This window comes from Chroicocephalus ridibundus, chromosome 8, assembly GCF_963924245.1.
Source record: "Chroicocephalus ridibundus chromosome 8, bChrRid1.1, whole genome shotgun sequence".
Taxonomy (NCBI): domain Eukaryota; kingdom Metazoa; phylum Chordata; class Aves; order Charadriiformes; family Laridae; genus Chroicocephalus; species Chroicocephalus ridibundus.
This window is the reverse complement of record NC_086291.1, coordinates 33,321,615-33,339,549: the sequence shown is the minus strand read 5'-3', so window position 1 is coordinate 33,339,549 and position 17,935 is coordinate 33,321,615. Positions and strand designations below refer to the sequence as shown.

Below are 17,935 nucleotides of genomic sequence, written 5' to 3'. Positions count from 1 at the left end.
TCATTGAGTCCCACACGCCTTTCCAGAGCATGCCTGGGCCTCCTGCAAGAGGGCAAAGGACCTGCAGCCCCTCTTCTACAGCTCTGCACCAGCCTGCAATGCAGCCAATGGACAGCAAGCATAAATCTCAGCTGGGACTTCTCCAAACACCACACCAGAGGAGATGCTGGACCTCCAGGAGGCCTTTCAAGAGAGCAAAGCAGGGCTGCTCTGATAACACGAGGTTCAAGCACAAACAGAGGCTCTTGCAGAGCTCTGCAAGTCACCCCCTCAGCAATCTGTGTCTGGCTGCCTTCCTGGGACCATCCCTTCCCATCCTCCACAGGCAGAAAGGGATGCAGGACGGTCATACGGGCCAACATCAACATCCCAGGAAAAGGGAAAAACACGGACTCAGAGAAATAAAAACAATTTTGCCTAGCAACAAGAAGAAATGCTTCTCTCCCCCCTCGCCCCCAGGTAATGGCATCCAAAAGACAGCTCAGCAAATCCTTACCCACCTAACTGTGGCTGATGTCTCCTCCAGGAGCTGTCTTCCAGAAGGGAGAGGTGGTCACAGCCAAGGCTGGAGGCTGCGTGAGGATGCCAAGGCTCACCTACCAAAAGGGGTATTCCAGGAAGATCAAACAGCACTAAAAAACAGAAAAGAAAAAGAAAAAAAGAAAGAAAAAAAAAAAAGAAGTGGTATGTGGATACTGGAACAGCATCAGGGCACTGTCAAATTGTGAAAGGGTAGAAGAAACCCAACCAGACACACCTAATTCATCAGGCTTTTCAGGAAGAGAAAAGCCCTCATGTCCTCACAGTAATTGGGCTGGCACAGACCAGTGTTAAAAGAAGCTGCAAGTGTGATCTTGATTAGCTCAATTGCCGCAGGCTGTATTTTAAGGGAGCTGTGGCTAATCTTATTTTGATGGCCTTCAAATTCAGTTATGGGGAAGAGCCTGGCATGTGAGGAGATACATTAATCGTTTCGGAGCAGCCTTGTCTTTGAAGCTGGTGTTTGATTAAAAGGGAGTGCAACCAACAGGCACTTCAAAAAGCTGGTTCTATTTTGACTGCCTCATTCCGAGCGGTTCCCGATGCTCCGATGTGCCCAGCAAACCCTTCGGGACCGATATTTGCGTTTTCTTGTATTTGGTGGACGTTTCTATGTCATTGTTCATGTTTTAAGGATGTGTGAATAAACAGAGCAAGGGGATTCGCTTCCTCCTGAAAGGCTAAGATTAAAAAGTCAGAAATGTTTTATATAAATACACAAGCAGCAAATTCAGCTTCTGAAGGCTTCAGGCTCAATTTGCTCCACAGCCTTAAGAAGAAGCCTTTCTGCCCTAACACAGTCTTTAGATAACTGCAAAGCAAACTCGGCAAGGAGGAGTCAGAAAAGTGTCTCGAATAAAGGCAGGATTTTCCCTTCTAACTCACTGTAGTCTTTTTTTAATAGACACATTTTTCATCATCATCTGAAAAGCCACTTTGCAGCGCAACGTTTGTTGTTCCGACCTTGTTTGCAGTTTGGGTAATTGTGAAGCGAGCGGATAAATGCTTTCTCAGCTGGGAACAAGAGGAACCATTAAGCATCAAGCTCCTGTCCTAAATTTATGGCCGAGGCAGCTGGAGAAGCAAAGGACTGAAGCCTGCTCCCATTATCACCCCGACGGCCAGCCTGGAGATGGCATCCTCTCAGCACCCTCTGCAGGGACAGATTTGATTTGATTTAGGTGTAATCCATTTTTTTCCTCTGTAGCGTTTTCTTGGAAGCCAGAAAGAATAGTAGGCTCCCCCCGCCCCCCACCAGCTCACACCCAACTCAGCAGAAAACCCCAAGATGTCTGGGCTCCGGAACAGCATGGGTTTCTTCTGGTTGCTGCTCCAGCCAAAGTCCTCGCGGTCATGCCATGGTCAGAGGAGAGGACACGGTGTCTGTTTGGCTGCTGCTCTGGTGATGCTCCACCCTGTTGTGGGGCTCCCCAGCACAGGCACAGAGAGAGACAGCGCGATTTTGGGGCTTTGGCGATGAAGCTGCTGCCTTGAACGTTCCCCAGTAGGGAAACGCAAAAGACCACTTGGTCAATAAAAATATGACGGCAGGAACGGCCTCATTAGCCCAGGAGGATGCTTATATGTGGTTAATCCGTATTTAGAGATGGGAATGGAGAAGGTACCTCCCCAGGAGCTGGGAAATAGCACCACAAGTTAAATTAAGGACTTGGGGAAGCAATCCAGCACCTTGCTTAGTTTTCTAAAAGCCTGGTTTTATACTAAAGGTAGATGAGCAGCATTTTCTCCATAGGGAGAGGGGGAAATGCTCCTCTTCCACAAAGCCCCTTTTTTTCCCCCCCACCCAGGAAGCGTGCTGGAATTTTACTTTCTATGGGATTCTGCATCCTGTGGAACTTGTGTGAAGGACACCGGAGAGATGCACAAACACCTGTGCTTACCCCATAACCCTCCTTATGGACACCCACAAGCCCAGTCCCTTTCCCGTACCAAGAGAACCCCACTCCAGTCACAGCTAGACCCACCGGCGAGAACGGCCACCTACAAAATCCCATTTTCTGGAGAGCACACAGGGATTGCAAGTCCCCTGCGCCAAAAAAAAAAACCAAACCCAGCCCACAAACGAAAAGCCAAAGCCTACCCACTACCAGGGTACCATTCCCTTCAAATGGTGAAGGCACCACGCATACAAGAGAAGTTGCCAGGATGAATCACACGGAGGAGGCAGAAGTCGTAATTAAGGTTTTGTTCTTTTTTTCTTTTTTTATTGTATAAAAAAAAAAAAACCACAACTATTCGTAAGAAGTTCAAATGCAACAGAATATTACTGGCACCATCTAAGATACCCAAGTGTAAAATCCTGGAACGTTTGAACCCCCCCAGCATGAGCTGGGAGGTGCCCGGGCTCGCCGGGAGGCATGGGTGGCCTCTCCCTTTCTCCTAGCCCTCATCACAGCTAAATGGCAGGCAGCCCGAGAGCCGGGACACAACAGTGACATCAATGGTCTCTGCAAAATCCAACTAAGAACATTATGAAAAGAAAAAAAAAAAAAAAATATCTAAACCTTTTTTTTTTTTTCCTCTCTCTTTTATCAAAAGCCCTGCTTTAGTGACGTGCTAGCCCCGCCAGAGAGGTAACACACCCACAGCTCTGTCCAGAACAGGGTTAAGCTGACCGGTCAACTCCTAGTTCAGAACACCTTCCTCCTGTTGATCTAACGCACTCATGAGCGTGTCGCAGCTGCTTGAGTTACAGCGATAAATGCTTCTGCGGCCTTCCCGGGTCTGGGAACCGCCTCCTGCAAACTCCACTCCACGCCGAAACAAAATCTCATCCAAGTCTCCTCCACCAAGCCCTCCAAGCTCGCCCTCAGTCCCACCTGGAGGCCCACCAACAGCATCCTCGGGAGCTCTGCCCGCTCTAGCTGGGCGAGACATTGGAACGTCATCTCTTTTTTTTGTTTTAATAAAAAAAAAAAAAAACACTTTCATATATAATTTTTTTTGTTGTTTTTATATTTAAATAGAAAAATACTACTTCACTCTGTGTTATGAGCCAGAGACCAGTTGACTTCCAGTGACAGAACCAGGCGTTCTCCTCAACGCTCCTACACTGAGCTCAATGCCAGAAGATTCCCAGAAACCTCAGAGTGGCCAGAGGGTGCAGATCTCCCCATCACACCATACAGGCAGGAGCAAGCGGAGCTCCATCACAGCTCCTGTCTTCCCTTCTCCGCAGAAGGGCACCAACCGTAGAGAACCATCCGTCTGCAGAGAGCCAGTGGTGGAGCTAACACCCCAAATTTTGACTGTTGGGGGGAGTCAGCTATAGTTTTAAGCTTTCCACTCACCGACTGGCTTTCTGTGTGTGCAGTCTGTCCCTGGAAGCCACCGGATCCCATCAGATGTACACATGAATTAGACAAAAAAAAATAAAACAGTGGTTAAAAGTTCTCTAACACCCTCTCCTCCTCTTGTCTTCTGAAGAGTCAATGATAAACAGACATCGGTAAAACTAAATTTGCCCTCCTCCCCACCTCAAGACAACAAGAGTTATTGAGACACAAAACGTGTTATCTTGTACCCTCAGGATTACATCTAGAAGGGAAGTTTAGGGGTGCGGGATGTGCGGGGGGAAGGCGGTGTCTGTGGGCGCAGTCCGCTTAGTTCTTGTACTCAAAAGGCTCGTCTCCGGTTTCGTTGAGGAGACACGTGCGGACAAGGGCCTCTGTCACAGCGTAAGGATCACAGTTGGCGGAGGGCCGGCGGTCCTCAAAGTAGCCCTTCTTCTCGTGGCCCACGTTCCTGGGGATGCGGATGCTGGCGCCGCGGTTGGCCACGCCAGCGGAGAACTCGTGGATGTTGGATGTCTCATGGAAACCCGTCAGGCGCCTGGCATTGTCCAGACCCCCTTTGGGGTCGTAGGCACGGATGTGGTACTGGTGACGCTTGCTCAGCTTCTCAATGGCCTCTTCAATGTGCCTACAAATGGAGCAAGGAAGAGGGGAAGACACAGTGAGCGTCTGAAGGACGCTACGAGCTGAGCCACTCTTGACTGTTGCATCCAAGCCACAGCAGATCCATCGCTGTCCCCAAGCCACTTCATGATGAAGCCTATGCCCTATATCCCATTTTTCTGACCATCTCAACACAGGGCTTTGCTCCACTTCTACTTCTGACCCAGGCTGGTTCTTGGAAAAGGATCCCCATAGCCTGAGAAGGTCCCTCAGGAGCGCTGCATGTGGGACACCACCAGTTTGACCCATGGCCAAATCCCCCAGACACACCGCCCTGGGGAACCCGCTCTCAGAGGGGAGATTTCTTATCACGCAGGTTTCAATTTGGGAAGCTCACAGAGTCAGCGGTTGGCTCGTTATCTCAGGGCATTGCTAACATTGAAGGCAAGAAAACACAGCTGCCAGGAACAATGCCTTCCTAGAGCTCCACTGCAACCCAGCGCTGCAAGGTGCCTGCGCTCAGCACATCAGGCCCATAAGGGAACAAGTTTTATATTTCCAGGATCTTGTTGTCAAAGAAAACACGGCATTACCTTCCACAGCCTGGGCTAGACAGAAGCAAATGGTCTTTTTCATCGTGGTTATACAAAAAAAAGCTGATGCTAGGATTTTTGCAACATTTTGCAGCTGGACGGCCTGTTATGAATAGCTGCATCTTGGCCACCCGTGCTTCCATCAACACTGATGGGAGCTGTACTGCTGGCTGAATTTCCCACCCAACACCAAGACGGTAGAACATAATTATACAAAATTAAAAAAAAAAAATAAATATATATATATATATATCCAGAAGAAAGGCTCAAACACAACACCAGGCACCAGAGCGATGTCTCCCACGTGGACAAAAGCTCGCTGCTACCAAGCCCAGCCTGCCGCCCAGCAAACAGATGCTACTGGCCCATCTCAAAAAAAAAAAAAACAAAAAACAAAAAACAAAAAAAAAAAAAAAAACAACCCCAAAACTTACTTGAGACCTCCGTCTTCCCTCATGTTCTTGGTGCTGAAGTTGGTGTGACAGCCAGCACCGTTCCAGTTCCCAGGGATGGGCTTGGGATCGAAGGACACAATGACACCGAAGTCTTCGCACACCCGATGCAGGATGAAGCGTGCGATCCAGAGGTGATCCCCCATCTCAATCCCTTCGCATGGTCCCACCTGGAACTCCCACTACAAGGAGGAGGGGTCACGGGCTCAGTGGTGCCGAAACAAATTGCAGCGAGGCCACTCCCACCCCCTTACGCTCTGATTGTTGATTAAACCACATGTCTCCGAGCCAAAAAAGTCCCACTGCCTGGGATTTTTCCTGTACTATCTCATTCCACGAGGCGGCACCTAAAACAATTTACCTGGGCTGGCATCACTTCGGCATTGGTTCCTCCAATTTTCACGCCAGCGTAAAGGCACGCTCGGTAGTGGGCCTCCACAATGTCTCTGCCATAGGCTTTGTCTGCCCCTACACCGCAGTAGTACGGACCTGCAACAGCACAGGTGGAACAGCAAAGGGAACGTAAGTTTCCAGAAGGAAAAAGGCTTAAATTCAGTGAAGACCGAGCACACACAGGGAAGAACGCTCCAAAGGCTTGAGATGCGTGGAAAAGCTCCAAAATCTCTTTTTTGTGGAAGCAGTAACAGAGCAGAGCACCGATGGAGAGCGAGTTCCTCTGAGAGTTTGGGCTTGTGCTCTATCATGCTGGGCATGAGTTTAAAGTCACCTGCAGACTAACAAACCGAGCAGCAAATTTGGATGTGGCCAATCACCATCTTAGCCTTTCTGCAACGGTCTTAACCTCATGGGTTACTTTTTGCCAATATCCTGCTTGCGTTTGTCCGCCTTCAGTTCTAGAAACACCTCAAATCTTTCCGCTCGCCTGGAGCACTGAAGCTGCGTCACACCGAGCACAGTTCAAATGCTCCCGAGTTGGTCCAGCGCAGATTCCCAAAAAGATTACCTTGGGGTCCGGGGAAGCCGTTGGAAGGCCAGCCAAATGGATGTCCATCTGTCCCCAGAAGAGTGTACTCTTGCTCCATCCCAAACCAGGGGTGCTGGTTGGACACCATATCCATAATCCGTCTGCAGGTGTATCGGAGATTTGACTCTAGAACAGAAAAGCAGCATGAGGCTTGATATCATCTCCACCTCCATTCCCCATTTCCACTTTATTTAGGGTTCGAGTCCCAGCAGCGCTGGTGAAGAATCCCAGGACCAGCCCTTTCTCCACCACCAGCACTTTGTTTGCCTTTTATTTCCAGGGTGGGGATTACTTTTGTATGACACTAAGGGCACGAACAGCATTTGGATACGTCTCCCTTTCCCCTTCCCAGAAACATCACCTCCACCAGGAGAAGGTCTACTCACCTGCAGACTGGCGGTTGTATTTGAAGACCTCACAGAGAACTAGTTTATTGGGATCCTTGCGAAAAGGGTCCCGAAACATGGCAGCAGGTCGCAGGTACATGTCACTGTTGGAGCCCTCAGCCTGGAAGGTGCTGGAGCCGTCAAAATTCCATTCGGGGAGATCTGGAAGGGAGAGAGGAACAAGCCACAGTGACTCAGGGTCCCCAGTCACCAGGAGGATGGGCTCCCTGCCTCCCCCCAGTGTTACAGAGGTGAAGATGCTTATAGAGAACAGGCCTACAATAGGTTTAATCCCAACTCAGCTGATTTTGTTCCAAATGGGGGAAGCAAAAAAAAAAAAAAACCAACAACAACAAAACAAGCGAAAAAACAGGGGAGTGCAACTCCCCAGCCACCCTGGGAAACACAAGGAGCTGGGCTGCCAGCCAAGCCCAAGCAAACCGAGCAGCACGGAGGACGTTTCCCATGTCGCAACAACCACCGGGATGAGCAAAGCACCCGGTCTCCTGGCAGGGACGGCTGGGCAAGCTGGGAGAGGGCAGAGCACGAGACATCCTCGAGCTGCGGGAAGGAGAGGAGCCATGAAATACCCTCATCCATGTCGCGTGGCCTGGAGAAGGTGGGAGAGCAAATCACGCCGTAGGAGACTCACGGAGGAAGGCTATGGCCAACTTTGCCCCCCTCATCCACCCCCCCTGGCTGTGCTCTGCCCTCGGGGCCACAGCACAGCGGGAGCAGCAGTGAACTCCACCCGGGCCAGTGTTATCTCCTCCATATCCCGGGGGGGAAAGTGGGAGGATGGGAAGCACAAAGATTTCAAAGGAGCTGTGCCAACCACTCCCTTAGAGGAAAAAGGGGAAAGGAGAGGAGGAGGGGGGGGGGAAAAAAAAAAAAAAAAAAAAGAAAAGAAAAGATAATTCTGCTCAGTCACACACAGTATTTTCATTTCATAACTGTCTCCAGCCAGCACCATGGCAACCTGGGGAAAATCCTAATGCTATTATTGTGTAAGCTGGGACTGTTTGTTCTGAGGGACACAAGCTCTTAATTACACCGGATAGCTCCATTCTTTCCCCTCCACTTTCTTCTGCCAAACTACTTCCGGCCAAAACGAGTACTTGAGAGTCAATGGGCTGCCCAGCCCCTGCCAACAGCCCCCAGCCCCTGCCAACAGCCCCCTCCGCAGCGGGGGCAGCGCCCGGGACAAGCTCCCAACCCTGGGCATCTCACAGCAACTCCACATCTGGAGAGCTGGGAATGTCCCCCCCGCGGGGTATCTAGGGAAAGAGGTAACTGGAAGAGGGTGAGGAGCAATGTTTTGCCCAAATACCATCCTGCTGCCCACAAAAAGGGAGAAATGGCACCTTCCCCCCCAGAGCAGCCAAGCACGGCTGCTTCTAGCCGGCGAGGGGCTGCGAATCCTGCACCTGCCCTCTCACCTTCAAGGCTTTTGGGCTCGTGGTCCAGCGTGCGAGTCTTGCAGCGGAGGTGCTCCCCTGTCCCGTCGATCCAGATGTACATGGCTTGGACCTTCTCCCCCTGCGGCAGTTTCATGTACATGTGCTTGATGGCTTTGCTCAGGTGGGAGCTCGCCGAGGTGGCCATGGCTGCAGACCGGACGAAGGGGTTCCTGCGGGGAGGATATAAAAAACAACCCCAACCGTGAGCCCTTCCCGGCGCTCCTAGATTTTTCGCCTCCCGGCCAGGGAGGAGCAGGATACAGCTCAGCCACGGGGCTAGCTGCCATCTCCAGCAGTCCCGTGCTGTTCCACAGGCAGAAAACACAACAGCTCAGGCAAACGCAGGCTGCTAGGAAAGCACTGCTCCAGCAGCGATGCCTTCAAAGAGCCCCATTAATGCCCAAAGTCCTGCCCACGTCCTGCCAACTACATAGGTCTTATCCACCACGGGACAGCCATCAAAAGTCCTCCTCAGACCTCTGAACTTTTGACCTCCAAGCTCCTCGCTACCTAACACCCAAGGAAAGCCTTCTCAGACCAGCCAAAGTTACACAAGCCTTGTCTAGGGCAGGAGGCAGCACACAAGGAAGCAACGGGCAGCGCAAACAACCCCATCAGTCTCCAGGCAGCCATGGGGTGGCTGAAGGGGCTCTGGTCCCAGACCGGCAGCATCCCTGCCAAACCCAGCACAGCCTGGAATTGGGCTCCCGGGAACAGCCCACCTGCGTCAGGACCACGGCAGCCGGAGCTCAGAAAACCAAAATAGTTGAAAAATATGAAGTGACTTGGGAAGTCGCTCCTCCGCAGGGAGGACCGGACCTCCCCCCCCAGCCCACCCTGCTATAGCGGGGCTCCCTCTGCGCTGGCCGGGGTGGTGGTGGGGGCTCCCCACGGCCCTGCTTCGCAGCGAGAAGCATCACCCAGGCGTCCACCTCCCGGCAGAGAGGAAGCCACCCGTATTTAAGCGAGCAGCTAGAGCGCCCCGTAAAGAGAAGGGGGGGGGGGGGGGGGGGGGGAAAGAAAGAGAAAGGAAAAAAAAAAAGCAAAGAGCATCTGTTTTCAAAAAGCCACTCAAGCTGACTCTCCACTCCCCTCCCAAAAAAAAAAAGAAAAAAACCAAAAGGAAGCAGGAATTTTTCCCTAGAAGGTCCGTCTGCCAAACAGCCGCCGGGGAGCCCCCGGCACAAGGCGGAGCTGCTTCCCCCCCCCTACCCCGTCCCCCGAGGGCCTGCGGCGGGTGGTGGCGGCGGGGCCCCCGCTCCCACGCGTGGCCGTTACCTGCGCTGGGCGGCGGTGCCGACGGCGGTGGCTGCGGGCGGGCGCGGGGCTCCCACGCTCGGCTGCCGGGGCCGCGCCCGCCGCCGCTTTATGGCGCCGCAGCGCCGGCCCCGCCGCACCGATTGGGCAGCGGCGGCCGGGCCGGGGGGCAGGACGGGGCCGGGGTTGAAGCGGGGGGGGGGACACGACAAGAGGCCGCCGCTCCTCCTCCTCCTCCTCCGGAGGCAGCACCGCCGCCGGGCTGCCGCTGCCCCCCCATCCCCGGGAAGAGGTTGGGGGAAACACCTCGCTTCTTCCCCGCACCGAAGTATGGGGGGGAAGGGTTTGGGCCAGTTTTGCAACTCACCACCACCCCCCGCCCGAAAAAAAAAAAAAAAATAATACCCCCCTCTCGTCTCGCATAGTTCTGGGGAAGCGGCGGCGGGAGGGGATCCAAGGCTTTCCGCCGCGTTTACATTAGCGGCTGGCTTTGCATAACTCGCCGGGATGGAAATCGGCCGCCCTGGGTAAACAGGGCAGCGGGGAAGGGAGGGAGGAACTGGAACCCCCACCCGAGGCCCGGGCCGTGGCATGGTGCACGCGTTCGGGTGTGGGGGAAGAGGCAGTGCCCACACCATGCCCCGCTTTGCCCCTCGGAGCAGGTTATCGAGGCACCAGCGCCTGGATTTGCAGCGGAGAGACCCTGTGGCTTCAGGGGCAGAGAATCAGTCACTGTCCCACAAGGGAGGACCCGCTTCGGATGCACTCGGGTGGCAAGAGACACCCATCAAACCGCAGGAACTGCCCAGTATTTTTCCACCCCGGCAGCTCCCTCGCTGTCCCATGTCCCGCTCCTGCTCAGCCCTCTGCACCTCCCAGCCTGACCCGGCACTTGCAGAAGGAGTTGCCACCCCTGTGCCCAGGCCTGCACCCACACGCAGGTCCCAGGCCAAGAACACGCCATCCACACATCCAGGCGGGATCCCGGGCTGCCCCACACCAGCCTTGGGGCAGGTGGCACCAAAATTGCTATCCCTCCAGAAGCTGGACCCTCCTGGCCATCACAGCCACCCTACTGAAGACACAGCCGCTGCACAGCCAGAGTTTTGCTGGGGGCGGGGGGGTGAGGGGGAAGCGGCCAGGGAGAGCTGGATCCTCAGCCAGGAGGAGGTGGAAGTGCTTGATTTATTGCCCGTCTCAAGAGCTGGGTCCCCACCCTCCCTCTGGGGACTACCCAGCTCATTCTTTACCACCACCTTGCAGCAGCCACCACAAGTGTGTGCTATTCCCCTGAGGCTGTCCGGAATGGAGGTGAAATTCAGGTGATTTTCACCTCCTCGCATTGCTGGGGCAAGGCAGAGCCACCAAGCGTTAGGACAGAACCTGCCTTACCCCAGTTCCTGCACCCCACTGTATAGAGCAGTGGTTTCAACACAGAAATGTCTTTTACTCATGAGCTCAGGATCCCCTATTCAGACCAAGTTCAGCTGTGGTCACCCGAATCTAACAGCTCAACTGAAGCAAAAGGAGGCAGGAGCTGGTGCTGAGACCCAGTCAGGCCAGAAGAGACCCAAAATAGCTCCCATAGAGGGGCGCTGACAAGCCATAGGCACCGTAAAGCCCTGCCCAGCCCTTTTCCCTAGGTTTGCAGAGAGGTTTTAACTGGGACACTGACAGCTCTGATAGCTCCAAATTCTTGGAAGTGTGCTGGGTACCCGCAAATTTCTCAGAAACTTTGGCCACCAGAGCTGGCTGCAAACAAGCCCAGGGCATTTAAGGGTGGAGGTCCCCGTGGGGTGACCCTCGCCCCATCCGAGCAGCTCCTCTTTTCACCTGCTGAGCTCCAGAACAACCCCGAAGGGAAGCGGGGAGCAAAGGCAGCTTGCAACGTAAACATCTTCCCCTCCGTCCCATAAACACATGCCGGCCAGCAAACCCTGTCCTGGGAGAGACACCCCCCACCCACCCCGGCGTGGCGTAGGCAAGGGTTTCGCGGCTGGATGGGGGAGGATGTCGCTGCCTGCCTCGGGGGCGGTTTGGTGGCAGCCCCATGCCTTCGCCCTGCACATGTTTACGAGCCAGCGGAGAAGAGCCGGGCGCCGCAGCCGCGGGGCCAGCGCCCTCTCCCGGGGAGCCGGCGGGGAGTCGGGGGGGGGAACGGGAGAAACAGTCCCCTCGTCGCCTGGCCGGGCTCACGGCAGCTTGTTTACCGCCTGCCTTCCCCTCCTCCCCTCGCAGGCCGCCGGGGTTTTTTGGTTGGGTTTTTTTTGTTGTTTTTTGGGGAAACGCGGCTCAGCCCGTGCCTTTCGCCCAGCTGCGTGCTCCAGTGACCCTTATTGTCGCCAGCGTTCAACGAGACAAAAACCTCATCGGGGAGCTGGGGGAGGGCGCGGTGCCAACAGGTGTCACCTCCCCGGAGTGGATTTAAATCAGCCTTCAAAGGGCCTCCCCGCTCGAAATGCGCAGCGAGCCCGGCCAGGGACAATGCGCCGCTCCAGGGGCGAGTCCCAACTGGCACATGTTTTTTCTTTCTTCCTCCTATTAATTCGTGGGAACACCTTTATTCGCCTGCCCCGGCACTTCCCTCCGGCACGGTTTACATCCTGCGAGAATTGCCAGGGCTGGAAAGCGCCTGGTGAGCTGGGAGGGTTGGGCAGGGCTGGACTCTGGCAGCCTTTTGCCTCCAAGGCAGCAGTGCAAACCTAGCAGGGACAACCCACAGCACGGTCCCCAAGTCTCTCCGAAAGAGGTCTGGGGACCGGACGGACAAGTCTCTCACAGTTTGCGTGAGACATGCCCTCTTTTATGTGTGCCCCATCCGATACCGCCCTGGCACCTCTTTTTCCAACCCCAGCCAGGCTGTAGCGAGGGACCATGGCTTCCCTCCCCACCATGTGTTTCTGTGACCCATCCCTGTCCACGTGTCCTCCCCCATCCCTGTCCTTGTGTCCCCTCCAGCTGCCCTGGGCAGTTTGCTCATAGCCCAAGGGCCTTGCACCCCCGCCTGGCTGCTGGGACCCCTTGAAAGCACAGCCTCATGAATTTAGGAATGCCTTAAAATGCAGATATGTTACACCACAGGGAGAAAAAAAAAAAAAGGGGGGAAGTGAAATTCAAGGGCTAAAAAGGCAGAATATGAAACTTCCCTGTGGCTCAGGCCCTGGGGCAGGTGGCCACTGGCTTTGCTCCTGCGGTGCTGGGACTCTTTCCCAGCTCCCTGGGGCCGTCTGGAAGGTCGGCCCCTGGCTGCAGACCCTGCAGCTGGAGAGCTGGCCACCCCCGGGATCTCAACCCCAACACAACGCAGACCTGGTCCGCTAAGCCCAGGTACCCATTTGCCTTTTACCAGCAGTAAAAAAATATCTTAAATAGAAGTTAATGATTTTTTTTTTTTAAATGGAGATGTCACACGGGGAAGAAGAATTGTGCATTTTTGTTGTGATGGGTTAGATCCTAGGAGGAGGCCTGACGCACCCAAAATGCCCCAGCCTCTAGCAATGGCACAGCTGGGAGGGAGGAGGGACGAGCATCTCTCCTCTCCCTGCACCCAACAGCTAAGACATTCCCAAATTCAGATATACCATTTTCTGGCTCATCCAGGAAAGCACTTTGGGCTGCGAGGTCCCACAGAAGTAGCTGAAACACACCCAGGTGAGACCCAGACATGGCCGGGATGTCCTGATGGGGCATCACCTCCATCTCAACCCACCACTGGGCACAGCTGCATCTGCTTGGACCCACCACAGCTGGGACCTGGTCTCTGGAGGGGCTGGAGGAACTGGAGATTCAGCCCCTTTTACCCACGATGAGCAAGGGCTGGAAAACGAACCTAAAAGCCTTAGCGAGATGAGCGCCTAATGAACGAGTTGCCCCGATAAGACTCGAACAGCAGTCACCGACTGAGGACAGGGGAGCTCGCCGTGGGGTGGGGGAAACGTCTGAGCCGAGGACACTGACCTTGTGCAAGCAGCGGTGGCCGACCGGTCTCCCCCGGAGCGCTGCGGGAGGCTGACGAAACCCCCCAAGGCAGGGAGGCGGTAGCTGCTCGCCCGATAAGTGAGCAAACATTGCACGCTCCGCAGCAGGCCCATGTTCCCTTTGAAGATGCTGCCAGGGTCAAGGGTAGCCAAGGGGTGGTGACCAGAGGGCTTTGGGAGGCAGAGCGGGTTACCTGGGCTGGACAGAAGGACAATGTAGGAGAGCCAATTAATAAATAAAAACGTGCAAAGGCACACGCCAAGGAAAAAAAAAAAAAAAAGCTCCCTCCTGAAGCAGTTCAGCTGCAATACCCACCCATGACGCATTTAGGGCAAGAGGGGCCTTGGACGGCAGCAGCCAAGAAAACCTTATGCAAACCACCCCCCACCACCACCCCCGGGGGTTGCTCGCCTTTCCACCCCTTCCTCAGCCACAGGTTGCCGTGCCCGATGCCCACCCTTGCCACCCCTTCGCAGGAAACCATGGCATTTGCTTCATCCCCCAAAGCCCTGAGCTTCGTCCCCGGTTCCGTCCCCCCCCCGGCCTTAGGGAAGGGCTCTGCAGAAGGGGCATCGCTGCTGCCAGCTGGGGTCCGGTCTGGCAGCAGCCCCGGCGGCAGCACCTACCTCTCGCCGGCTCTGCCCCGACACGTGGGGGGGACCTTGCGCAGAGGCCGAGCGTCTTCAGCGCCGCGGGGGCCGCCGCCAAGGAGCACGTGCTCGCCTTCAAAAGCGACCCGGGGCGGGGGGGAAAGCTGGAAGATGAGAACGTCAGGGGCAGGCGGGATTTGAGACCCAGGAATTGCTTGGCTCGGTTTGCTCTGTACAAGGGTGGAGAATATCCCAGGGAGCGCTCAGCGCATGCCTTTCCCTGCAGTTGGAAATTGGTCACAGTGTGCATTGGCAGGGTTGGGGTTTTTTTAGTTGGGGTTTTTTTTTTTTTTTGGCTCTTTTTTTTTTTTATTTATTTTATTAGCGCTGTTCGTGCTGCGAAATGCACTCCCAGCTAGGTCAGGGCTGCGTTAGCTGTGGCTGGCAGATTAATTTCAGCATAATATCACTTCGCAGCTCTGTAAGCAAGGGCGCAGAAATCCTCAAAGCGCTGCCCAAGCCGATTCAATGGGAGGATCCAGGCCTGACGTTGTAAATTATCAACGGGAACTGGCAAAGTGCTGTTGTCCGCGTTTGTCCCTTTTCCCTATGGCTGTATTTAGGTCCCCGACCTGCCACGGCACATGCTTAACCTGGTGAAGTCAACAGACCCGGCCGCACGTATAAGGTTACACGAGCAATTTCGCTTGAGCTGGAGAGGAGGCAAGCAAAGGCAGAGCTTGCTGCAGGGGCTTGTCAGGTGGAACGGGTCAGAGTCCAGCCTTTGCCGTAAATCCCGGGCAAGGAAACTACAGACAGATGGCAATAGGCTCAAAAAGTTCTTCTGGTTAATGGAAGGAAATACCAGAGATGTCCTCACTGAGCAGGCAAGTCTTAGGCACCCGGGGGACCGAGCATGAAAATCACATTAAAAAAAAAACCCCAAATCCTAATATATTCAAGAAAGGAATGAATATTTAAAGCTCAACTGCCATACCTGAGACCTTAGGGAGTTCCCAGTTTTAAGGTGCGATGGGCCCAAAAGGATCAAACCCATTGCTGACAGTCTTTGAGGTGCCCTAAACTATTTATATGGTAACAGGCTGGGGCTGTATGGGGAGAAAAAAACCCCCCACAGTCTTGCCCCAAAAGCTCACTTTGGGCATACGTTACTTGTGGTGGAGGGAGAGCAGGTTTGTTGCACCGCTCCCTCGTGCTGGAGTTTCCCAGCTTGCAGGGGCTGTAGACCATCACCCGAGACCAAAAAGCAACGCAGAGGTGTTCGGGGTCTGCCGTGGGTCGGTGGGTACCGACCGCAGCTGGGGAGGGGGGGAAACAACCCCCACCCTCCCCACGGCACCGAAAGGGGCAGGTTGGGCTGCCTGGGGAGGCTGCAAGTGGCCAAGCGGCCGCAGGCATCAATGCTGACCCTGTGGCCGGGCAGCCTTGGACTTCGCCGCCACGAGTTTATGTTGGGCAAGGAAAGGAAACCCAGCCCCGTCCCCCGCTGCCACCCCGGGAGCACGAGGCTCTGCCGCTGGCACAGGTGGCCTCAGATCTGCTGAGGGTGGGCTGCTCCCCGGGGTGGGGGGACGGAGGAGGTGGGTAATTGGGGCTCGGACAGAGGGGGAGCGAAGCCCTTCTGACGTGTTTGGTGTTGCAACCCTGCCCTTATCTTCGTACAAAGAGTCCACCCGCTCCGCGCGCTCCTCTCCGAGCCCCCTTCTAAATCTGGGCTGCACTCATGCAGCCACCTTTTTGTTTTTAAGCCTCTTTTTTTTTTTTTTTTTTTTAAAAAAAAAAGCTTTTTATTTTTGTTTGTGTAATAGCCCCACAGCTGGCATAAGGTCCGTTCGTCAGGAGCCGTTGCGGCATGGGGCACAGGGCAGATGCGCTCCGGCACGTACTGAGCAAACCCCAGGAAGCTGCGGGGTGGGGGGGGATGGGGGGGGCCTCCGTCCTGCCAGACCTCTTGGGGGTCTCCTCTGGCCCCGTGCATTCCCACAGTAACCCTGTCAGCCTGTTCCTGCTCACAACCTTGGTCCTTTCCCGGCAGAAACCAGCACAGTCCCGCTGGGGTTAAGCCCAGAACCATACGGGAACCAGCAGAGCTACACCAGCCTCTGAGGATCTCACTGGGCATCTGCTCAGTTGCCAACTAGAAAATATATATTTTTGGCAGTTGCAACCTTTCCCTGAGGACTTTTGAGTCTTTCACGTGCAAGGCAGCCACCATGCCAGCTCATCCCTCCCTCCTCCTCTCTTCTCTTGGGCTTAGCAGCCCAAATCCTGATGAATTTGTGACGGGAGCTGCTCTCCAGGGTCTCCCATACCTCCTTCCCACAGCTCTGCCTGAGCACCACTAGAATAAGCAGATATTTTGCGGCTCGTGGCTTCGTTGTGGCCGTGAGGGCACACCTCCCACGTGCGCCACGAGGATGCGCACGCCACCGCCCAAGCCAACAGCTTCAACCCTTTCAAGTAACGCAGGGTGGCCGGTGCTGTGCAGCGTGGCAGGAGGTGACCTCCCCGGGGCACACGTGTGTGCACGGCCAGTTCAGGCGTGACCTCTAACACGCTTTCACGAGTCTCTCGTGTCCCTCCTGGCCTGGTACAGCACAAAGAAATGAGCTCACTTGCTCAAGGTGACGGGGCAAGCCCATGCCAGCAAGCCCAGGAGTGTCACCCTGGGGTCGCCAGCACCAGTCCAGCAATTAATTAGGAGTCGTCCCCGCGCTAATTGCGGCCTTGGAGGCACAAGCCTGTCGCGGAGATGCAGAGCCCCGTTGCTGCTGGGGACAGCTTCATATTCCTGATTTGACAGCGCCACCTCGTGAGGTGGCCCCGCTCCTGGGAACCCTGTGGGGTGCGGGCAGCCATCCTGCCTCCCCGCTGCCTGCACCCACCGCTGCCTGCACCCACCGCGGCTCCAGGGAGGCGGCACACCGTTAAGCGTGTTTTCAATCTACCCTGTGACCACGCAGGTGACAGTACGATGACAGGGACAGAAGGGGACATGACACTCAAACGCAACGCCACTGCATTTTGTTGATGGCCCAGAATGAGAAATCTCAGGGCTTCTTAAAAACACCGGGTTGGCAGCGTCCATCCCGCAGCCCCCACCTCAGGCAAGCGCAGGAAAGGTGTCCAGCGCAGGAGAGGCCATAAAACCCTTCCCACGCCTGCCAAGACCGCAGAGCAGACCCACCTCCCTGCTATGGGGCACATCAGAGACCCCAGGCACGACGGTGCCCAAAACCTGGAGGGCACTAGCAGTCCTGCCAGGTCTGACACCACAGGGGGGGTCAAATACCCACCTGGGGAGCAGAGTCCTCCTCCTGTGCAGGAAACAGGTCACCGCTACTGCAAGAGGGATGTGCTTCTTTCTTTCTTCCTTTCTTCTCTTCCCGCTGGAGGGTCTCCAAGGTTGGGTCTCAGTCCCAAATCTGAGGAAGGAGGACAGCTAATAAGGACCCTGGGGTTGCTCTCTCTGGCGCAGCTGTGGCGGGGGTCTCCTGTGAAATTTCCGTCACCACCTGAACAGACGCGCTGACAGCAACCGCGCAAGGTACTGAGGTGCTACCAAGAACCTGGTTTGGAGGCAAGAAGTTTGCCCAAGTGAGGAGAGGGGAAGGGTTTCATTTCAGGACTGCCCAAGCGTGTTTGCAGGGCTGGTGATTGGAAAATAGCATTTCCCCGAAGGACAGCAGAGAGGGAGGTGCTGAGAGCCCTGTGATCCCTGAGAGCCCTGGCACCCCCAAGGACCAGGACAAGCGT

General features: G+C 55.1%; 1 protein-coding gene across 2 annotated transcripts; it reads right to left on the bottom strand.

Annotated features, from left to right (window-relative positions):
- Nucleotides 1-2,731: 2,731 nt before the first annotated feature.
- Nucleotides 2,732-13,704, bottom strand: GLUL (glutamate-ammonia ligase). 2 transcript variants are annotated; one of them, XM_063344907.1, is made up of 7 exons: nucleotides 13,548-13,704; nucleotides 8,313-8,503; nucleotides 6,874-7,035; nucleotides 6,467-6,613; nucleotides 5,864-5,991; nucleotides 5,485-5,684; nucleotides 2,732-4,482 (listed from the first exon to the last, which is right to left on the bottom strand). In XM_063344907.1, the coding sequence occupies exons 1-7, from the start codon at nucleotides 13,679-13,681 to the stop codon at nucleotides 4,164-4,166; spliced, it is 1,281 nt and encodes a 426-aa protein (XP_063200977.1). In that variant the 5' UTR covers nucleotides 13,682-13,704; the 3' UTR covers nucleotides 2,732-4,163. The 2 variants fall into 2 exon arrangements, with proteins under 2 accessions (XP_063200977.1, XP_063200976.1); XM_063344906.1 differs by lacking the exon at nucleotides 13,548-13,704 and adding an exon at nucleotides 9,612-9,769.
- Nucleotides 13,705-17,935: the final 4,231 nt, after the last annotated feature.